The following is a 19885-nucleotide window of genomic DNA, read 5'->3' as shown; positions in this document are numbered from 1 at the left end:
TAGATATTCCAGAGACATTCAAAACACTTATTCCAAAAGTTCTACTTATTTCTAATTAAGACAGCTATTACTGACTTAAATCGATTGTAAATTTTATTCTGAGAAGGGAAATTTTAAATTTCCTGTTGAAGGTTACAGATTTGTTCATTATATCGTAGTTAATATTTTGTACTTTAAAAAAAAAACATTTTAAGCTAAAATACGTAATTCTCGAGATATCGGTAGCTATACAGGTAAGAGTAATCGAATTCATAATGGAATATTATGACGAACAGATGACAGCCTCTAGCACACCAGCAGATGTTTGTTCTTTGTACACAATTTTTTAATCACATTTTGCAAAAACGATTCGCTTATCTTGTCAAAGCAGCGCCGAGACGCGTCTTTCTGAGCATCAGTAGTGTGTGAATGTAAATCCAATATTTCAAAATGCTCCAGAGAAAATAGTACTGCGGCGTTAAATTACAAGAACGAGGCGGCCAATTAACATAGCAAAATCCAGAAATTCCGCAATCGAAAAATTTCTCATGCAACAACTGAATTGATTGGCAGGCGTGTGGTCCTCGTCAATAAAGATGATTTTTGTATTTCAAAAAGCCAATTCACAAACGATCCATGCGATCAAAGCGTTAAATGGTTAAAATTTCCCAAATTTGTACTAAATAACTGTCAAAGGATGACAGCTCAATTCTTGACATTTTATCATTTGACAGCCATCATTTGAATACCAGCATTGTCAACTTATCTATCTATCTATATATATAAAAATGAAATGGACCATGTATGTAATGTCATCTCGTGAGAATGGCTGGAGCGATTTGGCTGATTTTTTTTTATTCGATTCGAAATTTTCAGGAGTTGGTATGTAAAGAAAAAAAATTCAAGAAAAAAAGAAAAAAAATTTTTTGAGTCCAGTCAACTGTAATAAAAAAGACCCCTAAAGTATGCAGTACAAATTTAGATAGTTTAATTGCAAATAAACAAGAACAGGCAGGTGTATGTGGGTTAGAAAAACTTGAAGAACTGACATTAGTAAATAGCTACCGGGCGAAGCCGGGGCGGTTATCTAGTTTAAAATATTTGTGCCTTATAACCGTTTCGAATCGATTAATAGGAAAAAATTTAAATTTTCAATTTTAGTTACTATCATATTAATTTAGTCGTCCTCCCAATAACATTTTTGCTGGAATTCAAGTTGAAAACAAGTGTTATTTCAGCCTTGAGTCTAGTATCAAGCAATTGAAAAATTGTATTCCCCTTTATCTCAATAGCATTATCCAGTAAAAAGGAAACACAAATTCAAGACACATGTTCCTTTGTTTGAAAAATATTTAATTTTTTCAAATATTTTTAAACCCACCATCAAAAAAGATGGATTCCGTTATTTTGTCGTAGAGCCAAACTATAGGGCCCAAGCGAAAGGTGCTAGCTAGCTGATATTTTTCACAAATACTCTGTATTGATAAGGTTCAGTGTTGCCAGACAAAGTTTACCTCATGTCCCCAATTTGAAAGTCGATGTCCCCAAAAAATCCCCATTTCAAAATTGAAATCCCCAATTTTGTACCCGTAAGTTTATATGTATTTTTAAAAAACAAAATTAAAAAAAAAAAACATATATTATATTGTTAATACAAAATTTTACTAAAGTTGATTCATCGATTTTGGAACAACTTGTTTAGAAGATATTATTTTTTAGGACTCCTTGAGAAATCAAGAGTTTTTTAATATTTGATTTTTAAAATGTAGGGGTTTGAACTTTTTATCCCAAAAAATTATGTTTTTTTAAAAAATGTAAATTCAGTTCACCTTTTAGTACATAATTAAGATTCGAATTTAGAACTTTAACTTAATTTGCAATACAATTGATAAATAAGATGGATACTGTATTCGATTATAGCCATGTCCGTCTGACTGTCTATCTGTAGAAATTAACTTTCCGAAGCCCCCAAATAACTTACATACCCGATTCATACATCAATATCTCCGGAATTCTTCCGGCTCGGTTGCTGTTTAAAATCTAGAAAATCGGTCCAGATATAAGGAAAAAACCAGGACAACCTCTATATTTGACCTATATCTAGATTACTATGACCATAGTAAATTGGACCTACAATGAGTCAAAAACGGGAAAAATATTTTTTAAACCGATTTTTTTTCACCAAATTTTTTTTTTTACTAAATATAAAAAAAACAATTTGAAAAAATTTTTTTTCAAAAAATGTTGACACTAATTGTCCCTAAAAAGCCTTTAAGGCGCTGAGGCATAATTTATAATTTGACAACCTCTATTTTTGACCTATATCTGGATTACTATGACCATAGTAAGTTGGACCTACAATGGGTCAAAAACGGAAAAAATATTTTTTAACCCGATTTTTTTTTCACCAAATTTTTTTTTAATATTTAGTAAAAAAAAAATTTTAAATTTAAAAAAAAAAAAAAATTTAAAAAATGTTGCCACTAATTGTTGCCTCTAAAAAGCCTTTAAGGCGCTGAGGCATAATTTATAATTTGAATTTTTTGTAATGAATAAAGAAAGAAACCCTTAAAAAAAATTAAAAAAACTACTTTGAAAAATAAAAATAAATTTTGTTTACTTAAAAATATTTAAAATTTTTATTTTGAAGTATAATTTGGTGAAGGGTATATAAGATTCGGCACAGCCGAGTTTTTCAGTGCTATATAATTTTTCTAATTTAAATGATGATAGAATTATGGTAGCACTACTAAATGTCAAACAATTATCGATAATTTTGCATAAAACAGGTGTTCAACCAAATCAAAAATTTGTACGTTTTACCCAATAAAAAAATTAAAGTTTATTAAAAAATAAAATTATTGGTAAGAAAATGGACAAAGAAGACACCGCATCGGAAGTGGAGTTTTTGCTGGATACTGTAAAAAAAAATACAGCGCTACAAGTTTATGAAACTTAAATAAATTTTAAATAAATAACGTTGGCCATTTAAGTACCATTTAAAAGAGCACTGAAAAACTCATTTAAATGGAACTTAAAGATAATTAATATTTAAATACGAATTCAAAAAATAGCTCTTAGAGAATGATTCAGCTTTGTATTCTTAGCAAGAATTTAAAAGAATTTAACATCTGTGAACATTTTTTGAAATCCTTTTTTTAATTTTTACATTATCAAAGTAAATTATGGCGAGCAAAAAAAGTCTCGAAATGCATATCTAAAATTTTTGTCATTTTCGTCAAATTCTGAAGAAATGTAATTAACATTTTTAATTACAGATACAAGCACTATAAAATTTAAATAAAGAATGTCTAAAAATGTAAAATCCCCAAAAATGCATGTAAATCCCCAAATTTTGTTAAAATCCCCAAATCCCTCCCCACGGAATTCTGTCCCCAAAAAAATCTTGAAATCCCCAGTTTGGGGACAAATCCCCACATCTGGCTACACTGATAAGGTTTGTTATTGAAAATGAGCAATCGAGAACCATGATTTCACCTAGTCCCCATACAGATGCTCCCCGGAATACGGTTTGAGTTTCAAGTTCTCTGAAATTATAATGTAAAGTATGCCGAAAATCGGGAAACATAGTACACATACAAGGTTCCCCTCAGCAAATGATTTGAACATTCATAATTGTTTTATAATAACACTGTGCACGAAATTTATACTTTTTTCTGTTAAGAGGGGTACCCGACGGGTTAAATTAATTCGAACTCAGCGTACTCGAATTAGTTTATCCCACCGGGTGCTCCGCTTGACAGTCTTTTTTCAACTAGCACAGTGTAATTAATGTCGTGATAATATTGGACAGAAATAAGTTGTATATGAACTAGAGTATCCAAAACCGAAAACCGATCAACCATTTTTTTCATTTTCGGTTTTTTGACAAACCGGTTTTTGTATGATGGTCATTCAAACATATTTATGAAAAACTTTGATACCATTTTTAAAAATATTGATTTATTTTATAGAAAATTGTAGCATTTGATAAAAAAAGATATAAAATAATTGCATAAAGAATTCAAAAATGCTAAATTTCGATTAAATCAAAATTTAATATAAACCGGTTAACCGGGTTTTTTGAAGACAAAAACCGAAACCGCTTAACCGGTTTTTTTAAAAGTCAATAATCGAAACCGGTTTTTTCAAAAACACACTTTTTCGCTTAAACCGGTAACCGGTTTCTTTCTAAACCTAAATCTTTCTACCAACTTTTGTATTGCTCGGTCCATAGTTGGCCCTACCCCTAATACAGGCGCTGAATTTAGCGGTACAGCTGAATTTAACATTCATATTTGTTCAAGTTTAAAACGTAATGATATGTGCATTCAATAAAATTCCAAAAAACTAGTCAAGTTCTTGAATTTTAGGTCATTTGTTCTTATTGGGTTGTATTGAAATCGTCTATAAAAATACAGTTTACATAAAATTTATAGAAAATAGTGTTTTAAAGAAAATACTTTTATACTGATGATTTTCTATAGTAAATTGTGTTATCTAAAAAATTGTCTATATAAAATACTGTTATATTGAAGATTTTCCATAGATAAAACTGTTATACTGAACATTTTCTATAGATATACTGTTTACTGAAGATGTTATATAGAAAATACTGTTATATTGAAAATTTATTAAGGAAATAGTTTTATACTGAAAATTATCTATAGAAAATACGGTTATTTTGATGTTTTTTATAGAAAATACTGTTATACTGAAGATTTTCCTAGAAATACTGCTATACTGAAAATTGTCTATGGAAATACTGTTATACTGAAGATTTAAAATAGAAACAACTTTTATATTGAAAATTTATAAAGAAAATAGTTTTATACTGAAAATTTCTATAGAAAATACTCTTATTCTGAAGGTTTTCTATAGAAAATACTGTTATACTGAAGATTTTCGTGTTACACTTAAGGTTTTCGATAGATAATTCGTTTCTACTGAAGATTTTTTATAGAAAATACTTTCCCTCATATGCATAAACAGTTTTATTATAAGAGAAAAATCTGTCACGTACGGTATGTCACGTACGATATTAAATTTTATTTATTATAAAATCATCCAAAGATTGTTTTTATTTAAATATGACGGATTGTAAAGGAAAAATATTTCGTTTAGTGTAAGAAATTAAAAGAAAACATAACGCCTCTCACGATTCGAATTATTTCGCTTAATATTTTGGACAACAATATTTCTAAAGAACTTTTTATTATTTTAAAATATAGTACCCTCTGTATGGAACATAAAGACCAAATTATTTTTCAGATACTCTTATTTTCGCAAAATCTATTCCACTCTATAGGCGTACAAATGTCACGTACGATGATATGGAATTGCCCATATGGGGGTTTATCTATAGCAGAAAAACATTCTTAATGTAAAATAAATTGTAAATAAAAGACTGCAAATAATTTGAAAGTGTCAAATGAGTAGCGAATTAGTAACAAAGAGTACGATCCTAAGAAGAAATTCTCTAATTTGAATTTGAGTATCTAATTTAATACATACAAAATTTCGCACAACGGTTGCGAACTTCAATTAAAGAAGTAAATGAATATGATCTCTTTGTAATAGAATTGATTTAAATTATTTTGTAGAGATTTAAAATAATAAAACAAAACTTGTTTAAATTTAAAACCAAGTCAATTAGTCAATTTCAGAATTTTTTTTATTTAAGCGGTTTTCAAACGCCAATATGATTATCACTGAACTAATGATTATAAATGTTGCTTTGTTCCAGAGTTTGGCAAATGAACAGTGAATGTATGCGTGTAAAATTTTATGGCAAGATCTAAAAATACATTTATTTTTTTAATAACAAACTGATTAAAGCTTTTAAAGCATTTACAAACAGTTTCAACATGATTAAGAGCATTTCTTATCTTCTCTTATTGGTACAACATAAACAAAAAAAAAAAAACTCAAGTTAGAATCACAAATACACAACACAAATAAACAAAATTTAATAATAAACAATATAATTAATAAATAATTATTTTGTTTATTAAAGGCAAAACGAAAAAAAAGAAATTTATTTTTTTTGTGTTCTACTCAATTAGTCACAATTACACCATTAAGTGGGGGGTCATGTAGAATAGTGTGTGTTGTAGCTTTTAAAAAGCTTTTGACAAAATTATCGCAAGCGCTCCAGTGGCGCAATTGGTTAGCGCACGGTACTTATAATCAGTAACTTGTGAGCAATGCCGGGGTTGTGAGTTCGAGCCTCACCTGGAGCAATACGTTTTTTGTGTAGCAAAAAAACGGTTTTTAAATTGCAAAGAAATTAGAAAATTTTAATGCCAATGACCTTTTCAAATAAAAACAACCCTTTTCCGCCCCAGAAATTCCCACGCCTAGAGAGTTGTTGTTTGTTTGTGTGTATGGAATGGACATTTAAAAGATTAGAAAATTGTTTGCAGCGGACATTAGTCTAGAATCGAATTAATACTAATAATGCTTGCCAGTTTTAAGTACATAGTAGTAGTGTTTGTATTACTAAACCAGCTGGGTTTTTGGATAGTTTCCAATCATCATGTTAAAATATTTATGCTGTATATAGAATTTTAATTTTGCCAATATTGTTTTATAGAAACTACTATTAACAATTCATAGAGCATAAAGTTTAAAGAAACCATTTTAAGAATTTAACTCTTAGAATACAAATTTTGAATTGGCGTCGTTTTTGAATATAATCAATTAAGCAAAAAACAGTGGGTGAGATAGAGACATTTTGCAAACAAAAATATAAATGGCCAATTCACAAAGTCTCTTATCATGTCATATTGTCATAACATTCTAATATTTCACGACTCGGCGTAACCGATTCTTAGGCGTTCGGCGCAAGTCTCTGTTGATTGGTTACGATAACACAATAAACTTAGCATACAGAGTAGTATTAATTTAGGAAATTTTGAAAGGCAATAACAGCATGTTCAAACCATTGCACAGTGGTTCCGCCCATAGGCCAAAAATAAATAAAACGATCACAAAATATTTAGACAAAATGCAAAAAAATTGTCTCTTAAATATCCAATCTTTTTAATGGCAAACCGGTTTTTACTGGAAATCTAACGGGACTTTTTAAAAATAAAATTGAAAGCATGAGCAAATATTCATTTGCAAAGCGCATCTGAACGCTGGAAGAATAATTCAAATCAAAAGTGCACTTCAAAACGGTCTTGCAATTGCTGTAGTCTACAAAATTAAATTATTTTCAATGAATTTTGAAGTTAAAGGTATTTATTTTATGTTTAGAAAATAATAAAAACTAACTTGTGTTGTAATTCTTGTGAAATTAATGTTTTAGTTAACCTATATGTTTGTTACTTTATTTGTAAAACTTCATTATGTTTACTTAAAGTTTTAGTTGTGTTCCCCCAAGATTCCCCCATAGGTTTCTTTTTCATTGTATTAATCTGATTCTTAATATAATAAAAGTGCTGAAGTTAGTTGCGGAAATAATATAATATACTAACCCGCCCCACAGAGGGATGGCTTCATACATTTTTTTGCAAAAATTATAAGGAGTGGTTGTAGAGCTCTGAAATTTGGCACAGATAATTATATGGACCAAACTAAGAAACAAATAAAATTTTATCAAAATCGACCACGCCCAACGCCCACTGCCCATACAATCCAAATAGATTTGTTCGCATAAAATTTTTCCTATTCAAGTAAAAGTCTAGAAATTTGGTACATATATTTTCTAAAACAAAAGAAGAACGTATGCTTAGTTTTGTTAAAATCGACCATGCCCACCGCATACCGCCCATGCAATCTAAATGCAATAAATTTTTGGGAAAAAATTATAAGGGGTGGTCGTAGAGCATTGAAATTTGGCACCGAGAATTATATGGACTAAATTAAAAAAAAATGAAATTTTATCAAAAAAGTCCACGCCCACTGCCCATACAATCCAAATTGATTTTTTCGCATAAAATTGTTTATATACAAGCAAAAGTCTAGAAATTTGGTACATACATTTATTGAAACCAAGGAACGCAAATCGGTCACGCCCAACGCCCACGAAACCCATATATAAATAAGAATTTTTTGGATATTTCGTTTATTATTCGACAAAAAATGTTAAGTTTTCATCCTGTTCCGAAAACTATTATTTTTTTAATCGAAACAAGACACTCACCTTTCATTTTATTAAAAACAAAAAAAAATCAAAAATACAATAATAATTAGAGTCTTACAGATTTGGGCATATCTTCTTAACGGTTTATGGTTTCCCATAATTTTTTTTTTATTGATGTTGAAATGTTATATTTTTCAAATATGTTAAAGGTAAATGGTATTATTAGGAAAATTATAACACTGAATTGCGTGAAAATATCAGTAAATTTTTGCTTAACACCCTTGCATGGACTTAAATTAAATTTTCTAAAAATAAAATAAATTTTTTCTTAAAACTATAAGTGTACATTTCATATATAAACATTTCTCTACATAATTGCATCATTTGATTGTTAAAATTATGTGTTTGAACAATTGTCTTTTTGACACCAAAATCCCACTATGCACCGTCTTATTTTTGCATCGGTACATAATAATCTGATCCATGGAGCTGAAGTAAGCAAGCATGTAGTAGTGTCAATAGGTGAATTATCGGAGGAAGCAGCTGAAGCGAAAAGTAAGCATATAAAACAGTTTAGATTGCAACATACCCGAAAAATTTCGTACAATGCTACAAATACAGAACTTTTAAATAGCCTGTTTTAAGTTCAGATCCATTTATTTCTGGAGGACAAACTTACCAACAAAGAAAACAAGTAGTTTAAGTCAAGATTATTATTTGATATATGTATATTAATGTCTTATTTTACCTTACTACCTTATATTACTTAAATTGCATTATATAACTTTTTAATTTAGTTTTTTTTTTCAGTGTATAATTCAAATGAATTAAAATGGAATAAAAATTTACTTAAATTGTTTAAAACAAACGTATTTTCATACTGAAATATTTTATTTCAAAAATTCATAAAACAAATCTAAAAGCCAATTAACCCTTGAAAGATCAAAGGGCTACTGCGGTTACAGTTGTTAATATTTTTTCTTAAAAATTTGCAAACTTTAAGTTCTTCGGCCATGCTATGAGGTGACAAATTTTGAAGACCCTATCTTTTTTAGTTTTGGAGATATTGATTATTGACCGCTTGTTCATATAAGGGAAACCACTGTGCATTGTGAAATGTTAGGACATTATGACAATATTACATGATAGTACCCTTGTGAATTGATCAATAAGCAATTAAAATAAGAAAATTCATTTAAACCTGTATTATTGTTCTAAATATTGTGTCACGCCCTCTTTTAACAAAAGTTATTTCCTACCTAGGAAAGCGTATTTAAAATTTAATTAAGTTTATTTTTAAATATACTGCTAGAAAATATAATTTGTCTTGCATTTGGATTAATGAATGCAATTTTCATAAATATTTTGCCACGCCCACTTTACTGGTGACGCGGCGGCCGTAACTGACTCAGATATAAGAAAAAGATATTTCTATATAATTTCTTGATCATATGCAGTAAGAAATAGTCTGCCAATTATTTTGTAATTTCTACAAACTTTATTTGCTACATAACAATAGGCAAATTGATGATCGCATATTTGTTGAAATTAACATTTCGAAGTTCTTGCAGACTTGTAAAATCGTTTTCCTGTAACCGAAGGTCGATGTTGACTTTCTGTAAAATCGTTTTCCTATAACCGAAGGTCGATGTTGACATTCTGATGCGGTCATGTTGTTTTGATGACATCCGTAAAATCTACTTAAAGTTAAAAAATTTAAGGTTTATCCGATCGCCACCCGAAATCTGCACAGCATATCAGTCAACGGCGAGCGCTGCAGATCATGGAGGTGACGACTGTCTCCGCTAGACCTTTTCTTGAGGGGTTTTTAATGCCGAAGGTCTATGCCAATAAGCTGCAATCGACTCAAATTCAGCCGGATATTGACGTCAGAAAATGTAAGCTCTCGAATTCGAGTCACCGTGCGAATTATTCGCGGGCATTTGAACAATGTTATATTCCTTACATATTGGCATACATGGGTCTTCCAAATAAAAACAGAATTTCGTTAATACCTCACCTCACAGCTTGTTTTATTCATCTTCAGAAACTCCTTTTGGAGAATTCTTTATTATGATACCCTTTACATTATTTGTCACTCATGGGCAAGAATGTATGTTTATTATTCTGGTACAGTCGCGGATTCAGAGGGGTGAAATAGGAAATTACCCCCCCCCCCCGAAACCGAAAAATTTTCATATAAAAAAAATATTTGGAGGATTTGTAATGTTGATTTCAACTGTTCTATAACCATCCAGTGCTGGCGCGGATCCACAGGGGATGAAATAAGAATCCCCCCCCCCCCCGAAATCGAAAAATTTCCATTTAAAAAAGTAAAAAGAAAAATGTAGAATAAATTTTAATTTCCCTACCCAAATGGTTGACCTGGACCCGCGTCTGTTCTGGTATATACATATACACTGGATCAGGCGCGGATCTAGGTCAACCATTTGGGGGGGAAAATTAAAATTTGTTCTACATGTCTTTTTTTACTTTTTTACATTGAAAATTTTCGGTTTTGGGGGGGGGGAATTCCTATTTCACCCCCTCTGGATCCGCGCTAGCACTGGATGGTTATAGAACAGTTGAATTCAACATTACAAATCCTCCAAATAATTTACGGTCATACATCATACGTTGCACCAATTTTGCTTTAGAAAATTATTAACAATTAGGCCAACAAAGTCAGATTTCAACAAAAAAATAAAATGTAAATTCAATTCACGTTTTTCTTATCGAATAGAATTATAAAGTGACACCCCACTGACAGTCTATTAAATCAGCTTCTCTTGCCAAATACAATATGTCTGATTATAATGCTTATTATTCTTACTTTTCAAATATTGCACTTTCATTTCTCGAAATAGTATGTATGTAGCTTTTGAAGAAATAGGGTCTGTAGACCCCAACCTCTTATCTTGACCTCATCAATATGATTTCAAGAAATTCTATTCTAATCATTTGATAAATTATATAACAATTTCCCAACCCAAATTTCATAATAAGCTTTTGACAAATTCATCACAAGCGCTCCAGTGGCGCAATTGGTTAGCGCACGGTACTTATAATCAGTAACTTGTGAGCAATGCCGGGGTTGTGAGTTCGAGCCTCACCTGGAGCAGTCGAATTTTTTGCATGTAGTTTTTTCAAAAAGTTTTCGCCATAAAAGAAAGGAAATAAAAAAGTTCTTGCTGAAATAAAATAATATTAAAGAATTATTTAATTAATAAAATCAGTTTATATACAAATCCGTATAACTATACAACAACTTAAAATAAATACAGATTAGTCATGTTTTTACAGATGCTGCTGCTTGGCTCAGAGGATAAAGTCCTAGTATTTCATACAAAGGGTAGTGAGTTCAAATCCAGTTAAAAGAAAGTTCTTGCTACAGTTTTAAATGGAAATTGTTGTGGCATGTCAGTTGAAAATAAACTATTATTCTTAACATTTATATAAAAAGCTATTTATTTTAATAATAAAACAGCCAAATACAATATTTAAAATTAAAAAAAATTCTAAAAATACTCCCGCTTGCTGGGATTTGAACTTGGAATTTGTTTTGTACACAACACCACAACACATAAATAAACTGCGATTAACTTAGATTTCAATTTAATCTATGGGTTTAAACTAAGATTAAATTAGAGGAAAATAAAACCAATTTAAAAAAAACAATAAAAAAGCTAATTATTTTGTCTTTTTTAAACTTAATTTTACCCGGTTTCATTAAATAAATAAATATGTTTGCAAATAAACATTAATAAAAAAAATAAAAAAAAAATCGAAAAAAAAACATGCTCCAGGTGAGGCTCGAACTCACAACCCCGGCATTGCTCACAAGTTACTGATTATAAGTACCGTGCGCTAACCAATTGCGCCACTGGAGCGCTTGGCGGGGGGTTGTCAAATGCCGCACTTGAAAGAAAGCACACTGAAATTCACACACACACATTTTGCTAAATTCAACAAGAATCGTTCAACATTCATTCGCCACCGCAAAAACAACAAGAAACGAACGTATAAAAATAAACATGAATCAGCTTTTAGAACAACAAAAAGAAAAACCAACAACACAATAATTTGCAAAAATAAAAACGACAACAACAAAAACAATAACAAATCATGCTAATAGTGTGTCTGGGCTAAGCAATGTCACAAACAATGTCTTTCTTTTTGTGTGAATTTGTTGTTGTTGTTGCTGTCTCATGGACACACTTTTAAATTTGTACTTATTTGTTTGGATGTACTTTTCTATTTGTGCGAGTCTCATTAGAAAAGAAAGTTTATTTGTTTAAGATAAATCAGTTGATTACACTATAATTTAAAAATTATAATCATTATATGTTGTGGTCACTTTTTTATTTGGTTCTTTATTTTTAGTTTAATTGTCAAATATTTTTAAAGAAAATGAAAGTTTGAGAACATTATTTTTTTGGTTCCATATTTTCAGTTTAATTGTCAAACATTTCGGTACAAAATGAAAGTTCGAGAATATTCCATTATTTCGATATTAAAGTTTTTCTGTAGAAAACTTTACGATATTAAAGTTTTTCTATAGAAAACTTTACGATATTAAAGTTTTTCTATAGAAAACTTTACGATATTCAAGTTTTTCTATAGAAAACTTTACGATATTCAAGTTTTTCTATAGAAAACTTTACGATATTAAAGTTTTTCTATAGAAAACTTTACGATATTAAAGTTTTTCAATAGAAAACTTTACGATATTAAAGTTTTTCTATAGAAAACTTTACGATATTAAAGTTTTTCTATAGAAAACTTTACGATATTAAAGTTTTTCTATAGAAAACTTTACGATATTAAAGTTTTTCTATAGAAAACTTTACGATATTAAAGTTTTTCTATAGAAAACTTTACGATATTAAAGTTTTTCTATAGAAAACTTTACGATATTAAAGTTTTTCTATAGAAAACTTTACGATATTAAAGTTTTTCTATAGAAAACTTTACGATATTAAAGTTTTTCTATAGAAAACTTTACGATATTAAAGTTTTTCTATAGAAAACTTTACGATATTAAAGTGTTTCTATAGAAAACTTTACGATATTAAAGTTTTTCTATAGAAAACTTTACGATATTAAAGTTTTTCTATAGAAAACTTTACGATATTAAAGTTTTTCTATAGAAAACTTTACGATATTAAAGTTTTTCTATAGAAAACTTTACGATATTAAAGTTTTTCTATAGAAAACTTTACGATATTAAAGTTTTTCTATAGAAAACTTTACGATATTAAAGTTTTTCTATAGAAAACTTTACGATATTAAAGTTTTTCTATAGAAAACTTTACGATATTAAAGTTTTTCTATAGAAAACTTTTCGATATTAATGTTTTTCTATAGAAAACATTAGGATATTAAAGTCTTTTTATAGAAAACATTAGGATATTAAAGTCTTTTTATAGAAAACTTTACGATATAAACGGTTTTCTATAGAAATCTTTACGATATTAAATTTTCAACAAATTTTACGATATTAAAGTTTTTCTATAGAAAAATTACGATTTAAAGATTTTCTATAGAAAACTTTACGATAGAAATCTTTACGATATTAAAATTTTACTTCATCAAATTTTACGATATTAAAGTTTTTCTATAGAAAAATTAACGCTATTAAAGATTTTCTATTGAAAACATTACGATATTAAAGTCTTTCTATAGAAAACTTTTCAATATTAACGGTTTTCGATAGAAATCTTTACGATATTAAAATTTGTCTTCAACAAATTTTACGATATTAACGATTTTCTGTAGAAAACTTTACGATATTAAAGTTTTTCTATAGAAAATTTTCTGATATTAAAGTTTTTCTATAGAAACACGGTATTAAAGTTTTTATATCGAAAAATGATATAAAGATTTTTTTCTATTTTTTTTTCGAATCGAATTACAATATTACACCCCTGATAGTCTTTATGTCGCGTAATAATATTTATTACGTTCCATATAATGCTCTTTCATTTCTCCAAATATGTACATATTTAACATTTAAAGCAATAGGGAAAAAATATATCTGAGACCTCCAGCCTCTTTCCTTGACCTCTTTCTATCGATTGCAAGAACTTCAATTCTAACCTTTTGTTGAATTATATAAGAATTTCCCACCCCAAATTTAATACTAATCTTTTGACAAGAGCATGACAAGCGCTCCAGTGGCGCAATTGGTTAGCGCACGGTACTTATAATCAGTAACTAGTGAGCAATGCCGGGGTTGTGAGTTCGAGCCTCACCTGGAGCAGTCGAATTTTTAACGATTTTCTATAGAAAATTTTACAATTTAACGATTGTGTATAAAAATAATCTTTACAATGTAACAGATAATTCTATAGAAAACTTTATGACGAAATGTTTATATAGAAAACTTTTCAATATCAAAAGTTATTTATAGAAAAGTTTACGATATTGAAGTTTTTCCATAGAAAACTTTACGTTATTAAGGATTTTCTATAGAAAACTTTACGAAATTAACGATTTTCAATAGAAAAATTAACGATATACGATTTACGATATTAACTATTTTTCATAGAAAATTTTGCGAATTAACGATTTTCTATTTTACAATATTATCTTATTATTTTCTATACAAACTCTATAGAAAACTTCACGATATTAAACTTTTTCTATAGAAAACTTTACGATATTAAATTTTTTCTATAGAAAACATTACGATATTAACATAGAACAATTTACGATATTGACTATTTTCTAAATAAAACCTTTTCTATAGAAAAACATTGCAATGTTGTTCTGTAAACAAATCTACGATATTAAAGTTTTTCTATAGAACACTTTATAATATCAAGGTTCTTCTATAGAAAACTCGACGATAATAAAAATGTATGATCTCTAAGTTGTTTTATATAAAAATATCAAACAAATTATTCAATTATCAATTTTCCTAATTTTCATTTGTACGTTTTCAAGAACATTATCTATTTGTTAAAATATTCAGGTTAAAATTTCAAGTTTATTTAAATACCAGTTCTTAACTTGTGTCTACCCTCTATTAGACATTCGTTGCGGAACATAAAGCATCACCATTACTATTTCAACACCCTTATTTGGCAAGTTTCATTAAGCAAATTTTAACAAAGAAGAAAGATGAGGATAAAAAAGCCATTGAAAACAAAATAGACATTAACTCCTGTTAACCAGGTACCATCATCACCAAAACAAAAAAACAATGAAGCAACAAATATTTTCGTCACTACATTAAATACATACAAAGAGAGTTCATTCAAGTTTCTTCTTTTTTTTTGCAATTTGATCGAAATGTTTTCATCATGTGTTAAACTATTTTGGAATTTTAAATTTTCTTTTCCAAAAATGAAAAAAAAAAACATTTTAAATCCCACTTCAGGTGTGCTTTAACTTTTTTTTATACAAAAAACGTCTAGTACTCAAAAAAAATTAATAAATTATTTCGTGTCTTCATGCCATCAATCTTTTTCTTTGATCCATACAAAAGATTTAAACATAGAGTTTGGTTACAGATAAATACAAGAAAGATAGATGAGTGAATGGGTGGCTGATTGTATTTGGAATACAAATAAGTTTATAAATGAATATTTAATATTTGCATGCCATCGCATCTCATCATCATCACCAACGTTTAATCAACTCTTTTTCATTCGATTTTCTAAATTTGACTGTTATTGCTTGTATGATGTAAATTTGTACAAAATTGTATGAATAGATTTTCTTTTTTTTTTGTTCGGAGGGGGAAATAAAAATTTTAGCTTAAGTGTATTTATTGCCTTAATTATAATTTACTTAAAAGCTGTTTTTTAAATTTTCCATTTGTCTAATTACAATTTGTTGTTACTCCTCTTTTTATAGAGCTACTGGTTACATTACCTCTGTGATTTTTTGTTTTCATTTTAAGTGGTTGTGTTGGATTTTCTTGTATTTATAACTATAATTAAACTGTTTTAATCATGGCTCATTTATGGTCAATTAGTTAATTTATCGCAATCCTAAGTGATGTTACAATTTCATCATTGGTTTATTGACATAATGTTGGCCAATATTAGATTTATATAAGTTTGTTTAAGACGATTAGTAAATGATCTATTCGGCTGTTTATAAAGAATGATCGCTGTGATCAGCATTCCAACTTTCTCTTCCGTATAATGCAAACGATTTCAAAATGCTCTAAAGACAAACGACTTTGAAAGAAATTGATTTAGACTGTTAAGTTCTAAAACCACTGTCTCTAAGCACAATTTGATATATCTTGAAGTCATAACGATCACAGAATCAGAGATCTTCAAGTAAATATCGCTCTTTTTCATAAAATTTCTAAGATCATGATCATCTATTAATACAAATTCATATAAAACAAGATCTTTGAGCAAATTTAGAATGCGATAAAAGTCGCTCATAAAAATCATATTTCAATCTTATTTAGAATGGTCTGACAAACATTTTAGCAATATTCCCACAACGATCGCGTTCTCAAAAATAAACATCAAGTTTGAATGAAGCATTTTCACTCTTTTTGCATTATTTATAAGCGATTTTCTTTGATTGACCATCTGTTTCGAAAAAAATGCGATATTTCTGTCTTCCCTTTAACCCTCTGTTGAGATCATTTTCATAACGTAGCCACATATGTCTCTCAGTTTCTGTGGTTAGTGCCAATCTTAAGGTAACTTTAATTAACTGCCAGTTTCTCAATGTATTTATAAAGAAAATTGGGTATTTTTAAATCAAATTTATTAAGCCGAAATTTTTGTAATCCATTAAACCTTTTACCATTTAAATATCACAAACTAAAACATATCTTTACATCTACTTTCCAGGGTGCTTCCAGTAATTCAAGTTCTCCCCGCGACTCCACCTCAAATGGCAACTCAACACAAAGCACAGCATCAGTTCCAAAAGTATTTCACAATACACGTTGTACCCGACATCACAAAGCCCACAGTCACTCACCAAATCGAACCAGCAATGGCAATGGCGTTGTAGTGGCCGATATACCCAGTCATCATTTGAATGGGGGACACAATCACAGTCACATTCATCATTTGCCCAGTGCGGGTCATAGGAAAAAAACCGAATCGGTATTGTCCACAGATTCGGATATACGATTTACACGACGAAAACTGGGTGATAGTCAGAAATGTGGTTGTGCGGTAATTGCTGGATTTCTAGTCGCTCTATTGGTGGCTGGAGTTTTTGTTTATGTGGGTTGTAAGTATCCAAATATCTAAGAGAAATTACTGTTGCTTATGTTAAATTTTAATTTAGATACTTATTTCAAACCTGAACCTTTATCGGATCGTGTATTTCGTGGTAAATTCCAAATATTAAATGATAAATGGTCCATGGATTTGGCGAATCAAAACTCTTTGAGGTTTCAACAGAAATCTAGGGATTATCGTGAGCGTATTAATCTGCTGGTACGACGTTCAGATCTTAAGGAGGCTTATGATGGCAGTGAGATATTGGCTTTAGATGGGTAAGCTTGAAATACATTTTTACTTTGCTTATAAAAACAATTCATTCTATTTTTAGATTCGAGGACACCAGCGATATATTGGTACACTTCAATATGGTCTTTGATCCCTATGCGGGTTTAGTTTCAACGGCAGATCTTTTGGCTTTATTTGGCGAAGAATTTAGCAGTGCTCAACCTAGATATTTTAATAATATCACTGTGGATCCCAGAAGTCTTAGCATTAAAGAGGTCACTGGCCTCATAGAAGAACCCATTATGTCTTCTTCTCCATTGGGCGGTGATGACGAGACAACGGAGTATATTACCACCACCCCTAAGCAGCCCAGACGCTGTGAACCTTTGAAATTAAACTACTGTCGTTCCATTGGCTACAACATCACCACATATCCCAACTTACTGGGTCACAACTCATTTGAGGAAGTTCAGGCTGATGTTATATCATTCAGAGAACTGGTCGATGGTGAGTGTTTCCGTGAAGCATTTGATTTTGTTTGCCGTTTGATGCAGCCACCCTGTGAGACACATGCCAATTTGGAACCTACAGCCGGTCCAATATGTCGAGAATATTGTGAACAATTTATGAAGGGTTGTGGCAGTCGTTTGCCAATCAGATTTCAAAAATACTTTGACTGTGAAAGATTTCCCGAGGCGACGGGTATACAGTCGTGTCGTCAAAAACCTCGCTGTGCTAATGACCTGCAGAACAATGCTCAAAGTCCTCGTATATGTGATGGTTTTGCAGATTGTCCCGATTTGTCTGATGAAAGAACGTGTACGTTTTGTACCAGCAACTCACTGTACTGTGGTAGAGGCAGAGCTTGCATACCTCGCAAGGCTCGTTGTGATGGCAAAGCCGATTGTCCGGATGGTTCGGATGAAAAAGATTGTCGTAAGTTTTTCAAGAAATTCTATGGTTTGAAATCACTTGCTAATCCGCTTCTTTTTATAGTTTCTATAGCTCCTTTGGCTGCCGATTTAACCAATCCAGAACCTTTGGTTCCCTATCTGCCAAGATTTCATTCTGAAGGCTTTGCTGTGTTTTCCGAAAAGGGTTCTGTGGGAAAATTATGTGCTGAGGGTCTGGAAGGTGATAGCAAACTAGTGGTGAGACAAACGGTGGCAGAATCCTTATGCAAATCTTTGGGTTATGAGTAAGTTTCTTTTCCATATTAATAACAAGTAAAACAAATTAATTTGATTTTATTAACAGATCGGTGGAAATATTTGAGGTACAAGCGGACACTGAGAATGTAGAAGATTATGTGAGGGTTTTAGATCCTCATGCTCCGGAAATATCATTTGTTCGCACTCATTGTCCTAGACGTGAAGTGCTTTATGTGGGCTGTGGAGAACTGCAATGTGGCGTTCAGTCTGTACTTACAGGAAAACAACATTTAACTTTGCCCAAAATGTCCGCCTCAGGAGATTGGCCCTGGTTGGCTGCCTTATATCGAGAAGATGTGCACGTCTGTGATGGTACTTTGGTAATAAAAAACTTGTTTAATAATTTGTTTTCACATATTCATACTATTCATACTTTTTTATAGATTTCTCAAGACTGGGTTTTAACCACCGAATCCTGTTTCCAGGGCCAACCACGTGCCACTTGGATGGCTGTATTTGGTTCGGTGCGTTTGTCCTCAAAAGCACCTTGGACTCAGCGCCGACGCATAATAGGCATGATCAAAAGTCCTGTGGAAGGCTCTACAGCAGCTCTTATACGTCTGGAAACTTCCGTAGTTTATTCAGATCATGTGCGTCCCATTTGCCTGCCGGATGAGTCACAACGGAAACAGGACCAACAAATACAAAGACGTTCTTATGTTCCCAAAGCCGAACGTCTAGAGGGCAGAGATGCTGTCAAACGCTTAGAACACGAGACACAACAATATTTCGAATCACCCAATTTCTATCAGGCTAGTGAAGATAACAGCAACTCCTATAGTTCGGAATACGAATCAGCCGCTTATAAAATGCCTCAAGCTGAGGCTTTAGTGGACGATATAGAGGAATTCAATTTAGATTCGTATCCTCTGCCGGAAAGTGCCCCCCAAATGAATTATTATGGCATTAATGCAGCAAATGCAAATCAGACAACCGCTCCAAGTTCAGCGGCTTCTGTGGGTAGAACTGTAGCGCCAGTGCCGACACAATTTGATCAAACCTGGACAAATTGCAATACGTTGGGTTGGTCACGTCAACGTGATCATCTGCAGCGTGTTCAATTGAAAATCGGTGATATGGCGGGATGTGAAAACATTTCCATAGCGACGGTGAATAGCATGTGTACGGAGGCAACGTACCAGAAACATGATTGTACGGTAAGTTGA

At 30.8% G+C, this 19885-nt stretch overlaps 1 protein-coding gene and 4 non-coding genes across 5 annotated transcripts in view; 4 read left to right on the top strand and 1 right to left on the bottom strand.

Annotated features, from left to right (window-relative positions):
- Positions 1-19885, top strand: part of LOC135958180 (uncharacterized) — an 85538-nt gene that overhangs the window by 56140 nt on the left and 9513 nt on the right. The window contains exons 4-9 of the mRNA XM_065509057.1: positions 16897-17287; positions 17345-17555; positions 17612-18444; positions 18505-18706; positions 18766-19039; positions 19103-19876. Coding sequence (XP_065365129.1) covers positions 16897-17287; positions 17345-17555; positions 17612-18444; positions 18505-18706; positions 18766-19039; positions 19103-19876 — 2685 coding nt within the window. The remainder of the gene's footprint in view (positions 1-16896; positions 17288-17344; positions 17556-17611; positions 18445-18504; positions 18707-18765; positions 19040-19102; positions 19877-19885) is intronic.
- On the top strand, positions 6130-6221 carry TRNAI-UAU (transfer RNA isoleucine (anticodon UAU)). Its single transcript is given in 2 exon segments — positions 6130-6167; positions 6186-6221. It is a non-coding gene; the product is annotated as a tRNA-Ile (tRNA).
- Positions 11098-11189, top strand: TRNAI-UAU (transfer RNA isoleucine (anticodon UAU)). The gene is given in 2 exon segments: positions 11098-11135; positions 11154-11189. It is a non-coding gene; the product is annotated as a tRNA-Ile (tRNA).
- Positions 11867-11958, bottom strand: TRNAI-UAU (transfer RNA isoleucine (anticodon UAU)). The gene is given in 2 exon segments: positions 11867-11902; positions 11921-11958. It is a non-coding gene; the product is annotated as a tRNA-Ile (tRNA).
- Positions 14239-14330, top strand: TRNAI-UAU (transfer RNA isoleucine (anticodon UAU)). Its single transcript is given in 2 exon segments — positions 14239-14276; positions 14295-14330. It is a non-coding gene; the product is annotated as a tRNA-Ile (tRNA).

This window comes from Calliphora vicina, chromosome 4 (assembly GCF_958450345.1).
Source record: "Calliphora vicina chromosome 4, idCalVici1.1, whole genome shotgun sequence".
Classification (NCBI taxonomy): domain Eukaryota; kingdom Metazoa; phylum Arthropoda; class Insecta; order Diptera; family Calliphoridae; genus Calliphora; species Calliphora vicina.
The sequence above is the reverse complement of the archived record's forward strand: the minus strand, read 5'-3'. Positions and strand labels throughout refer to the sequence as shown.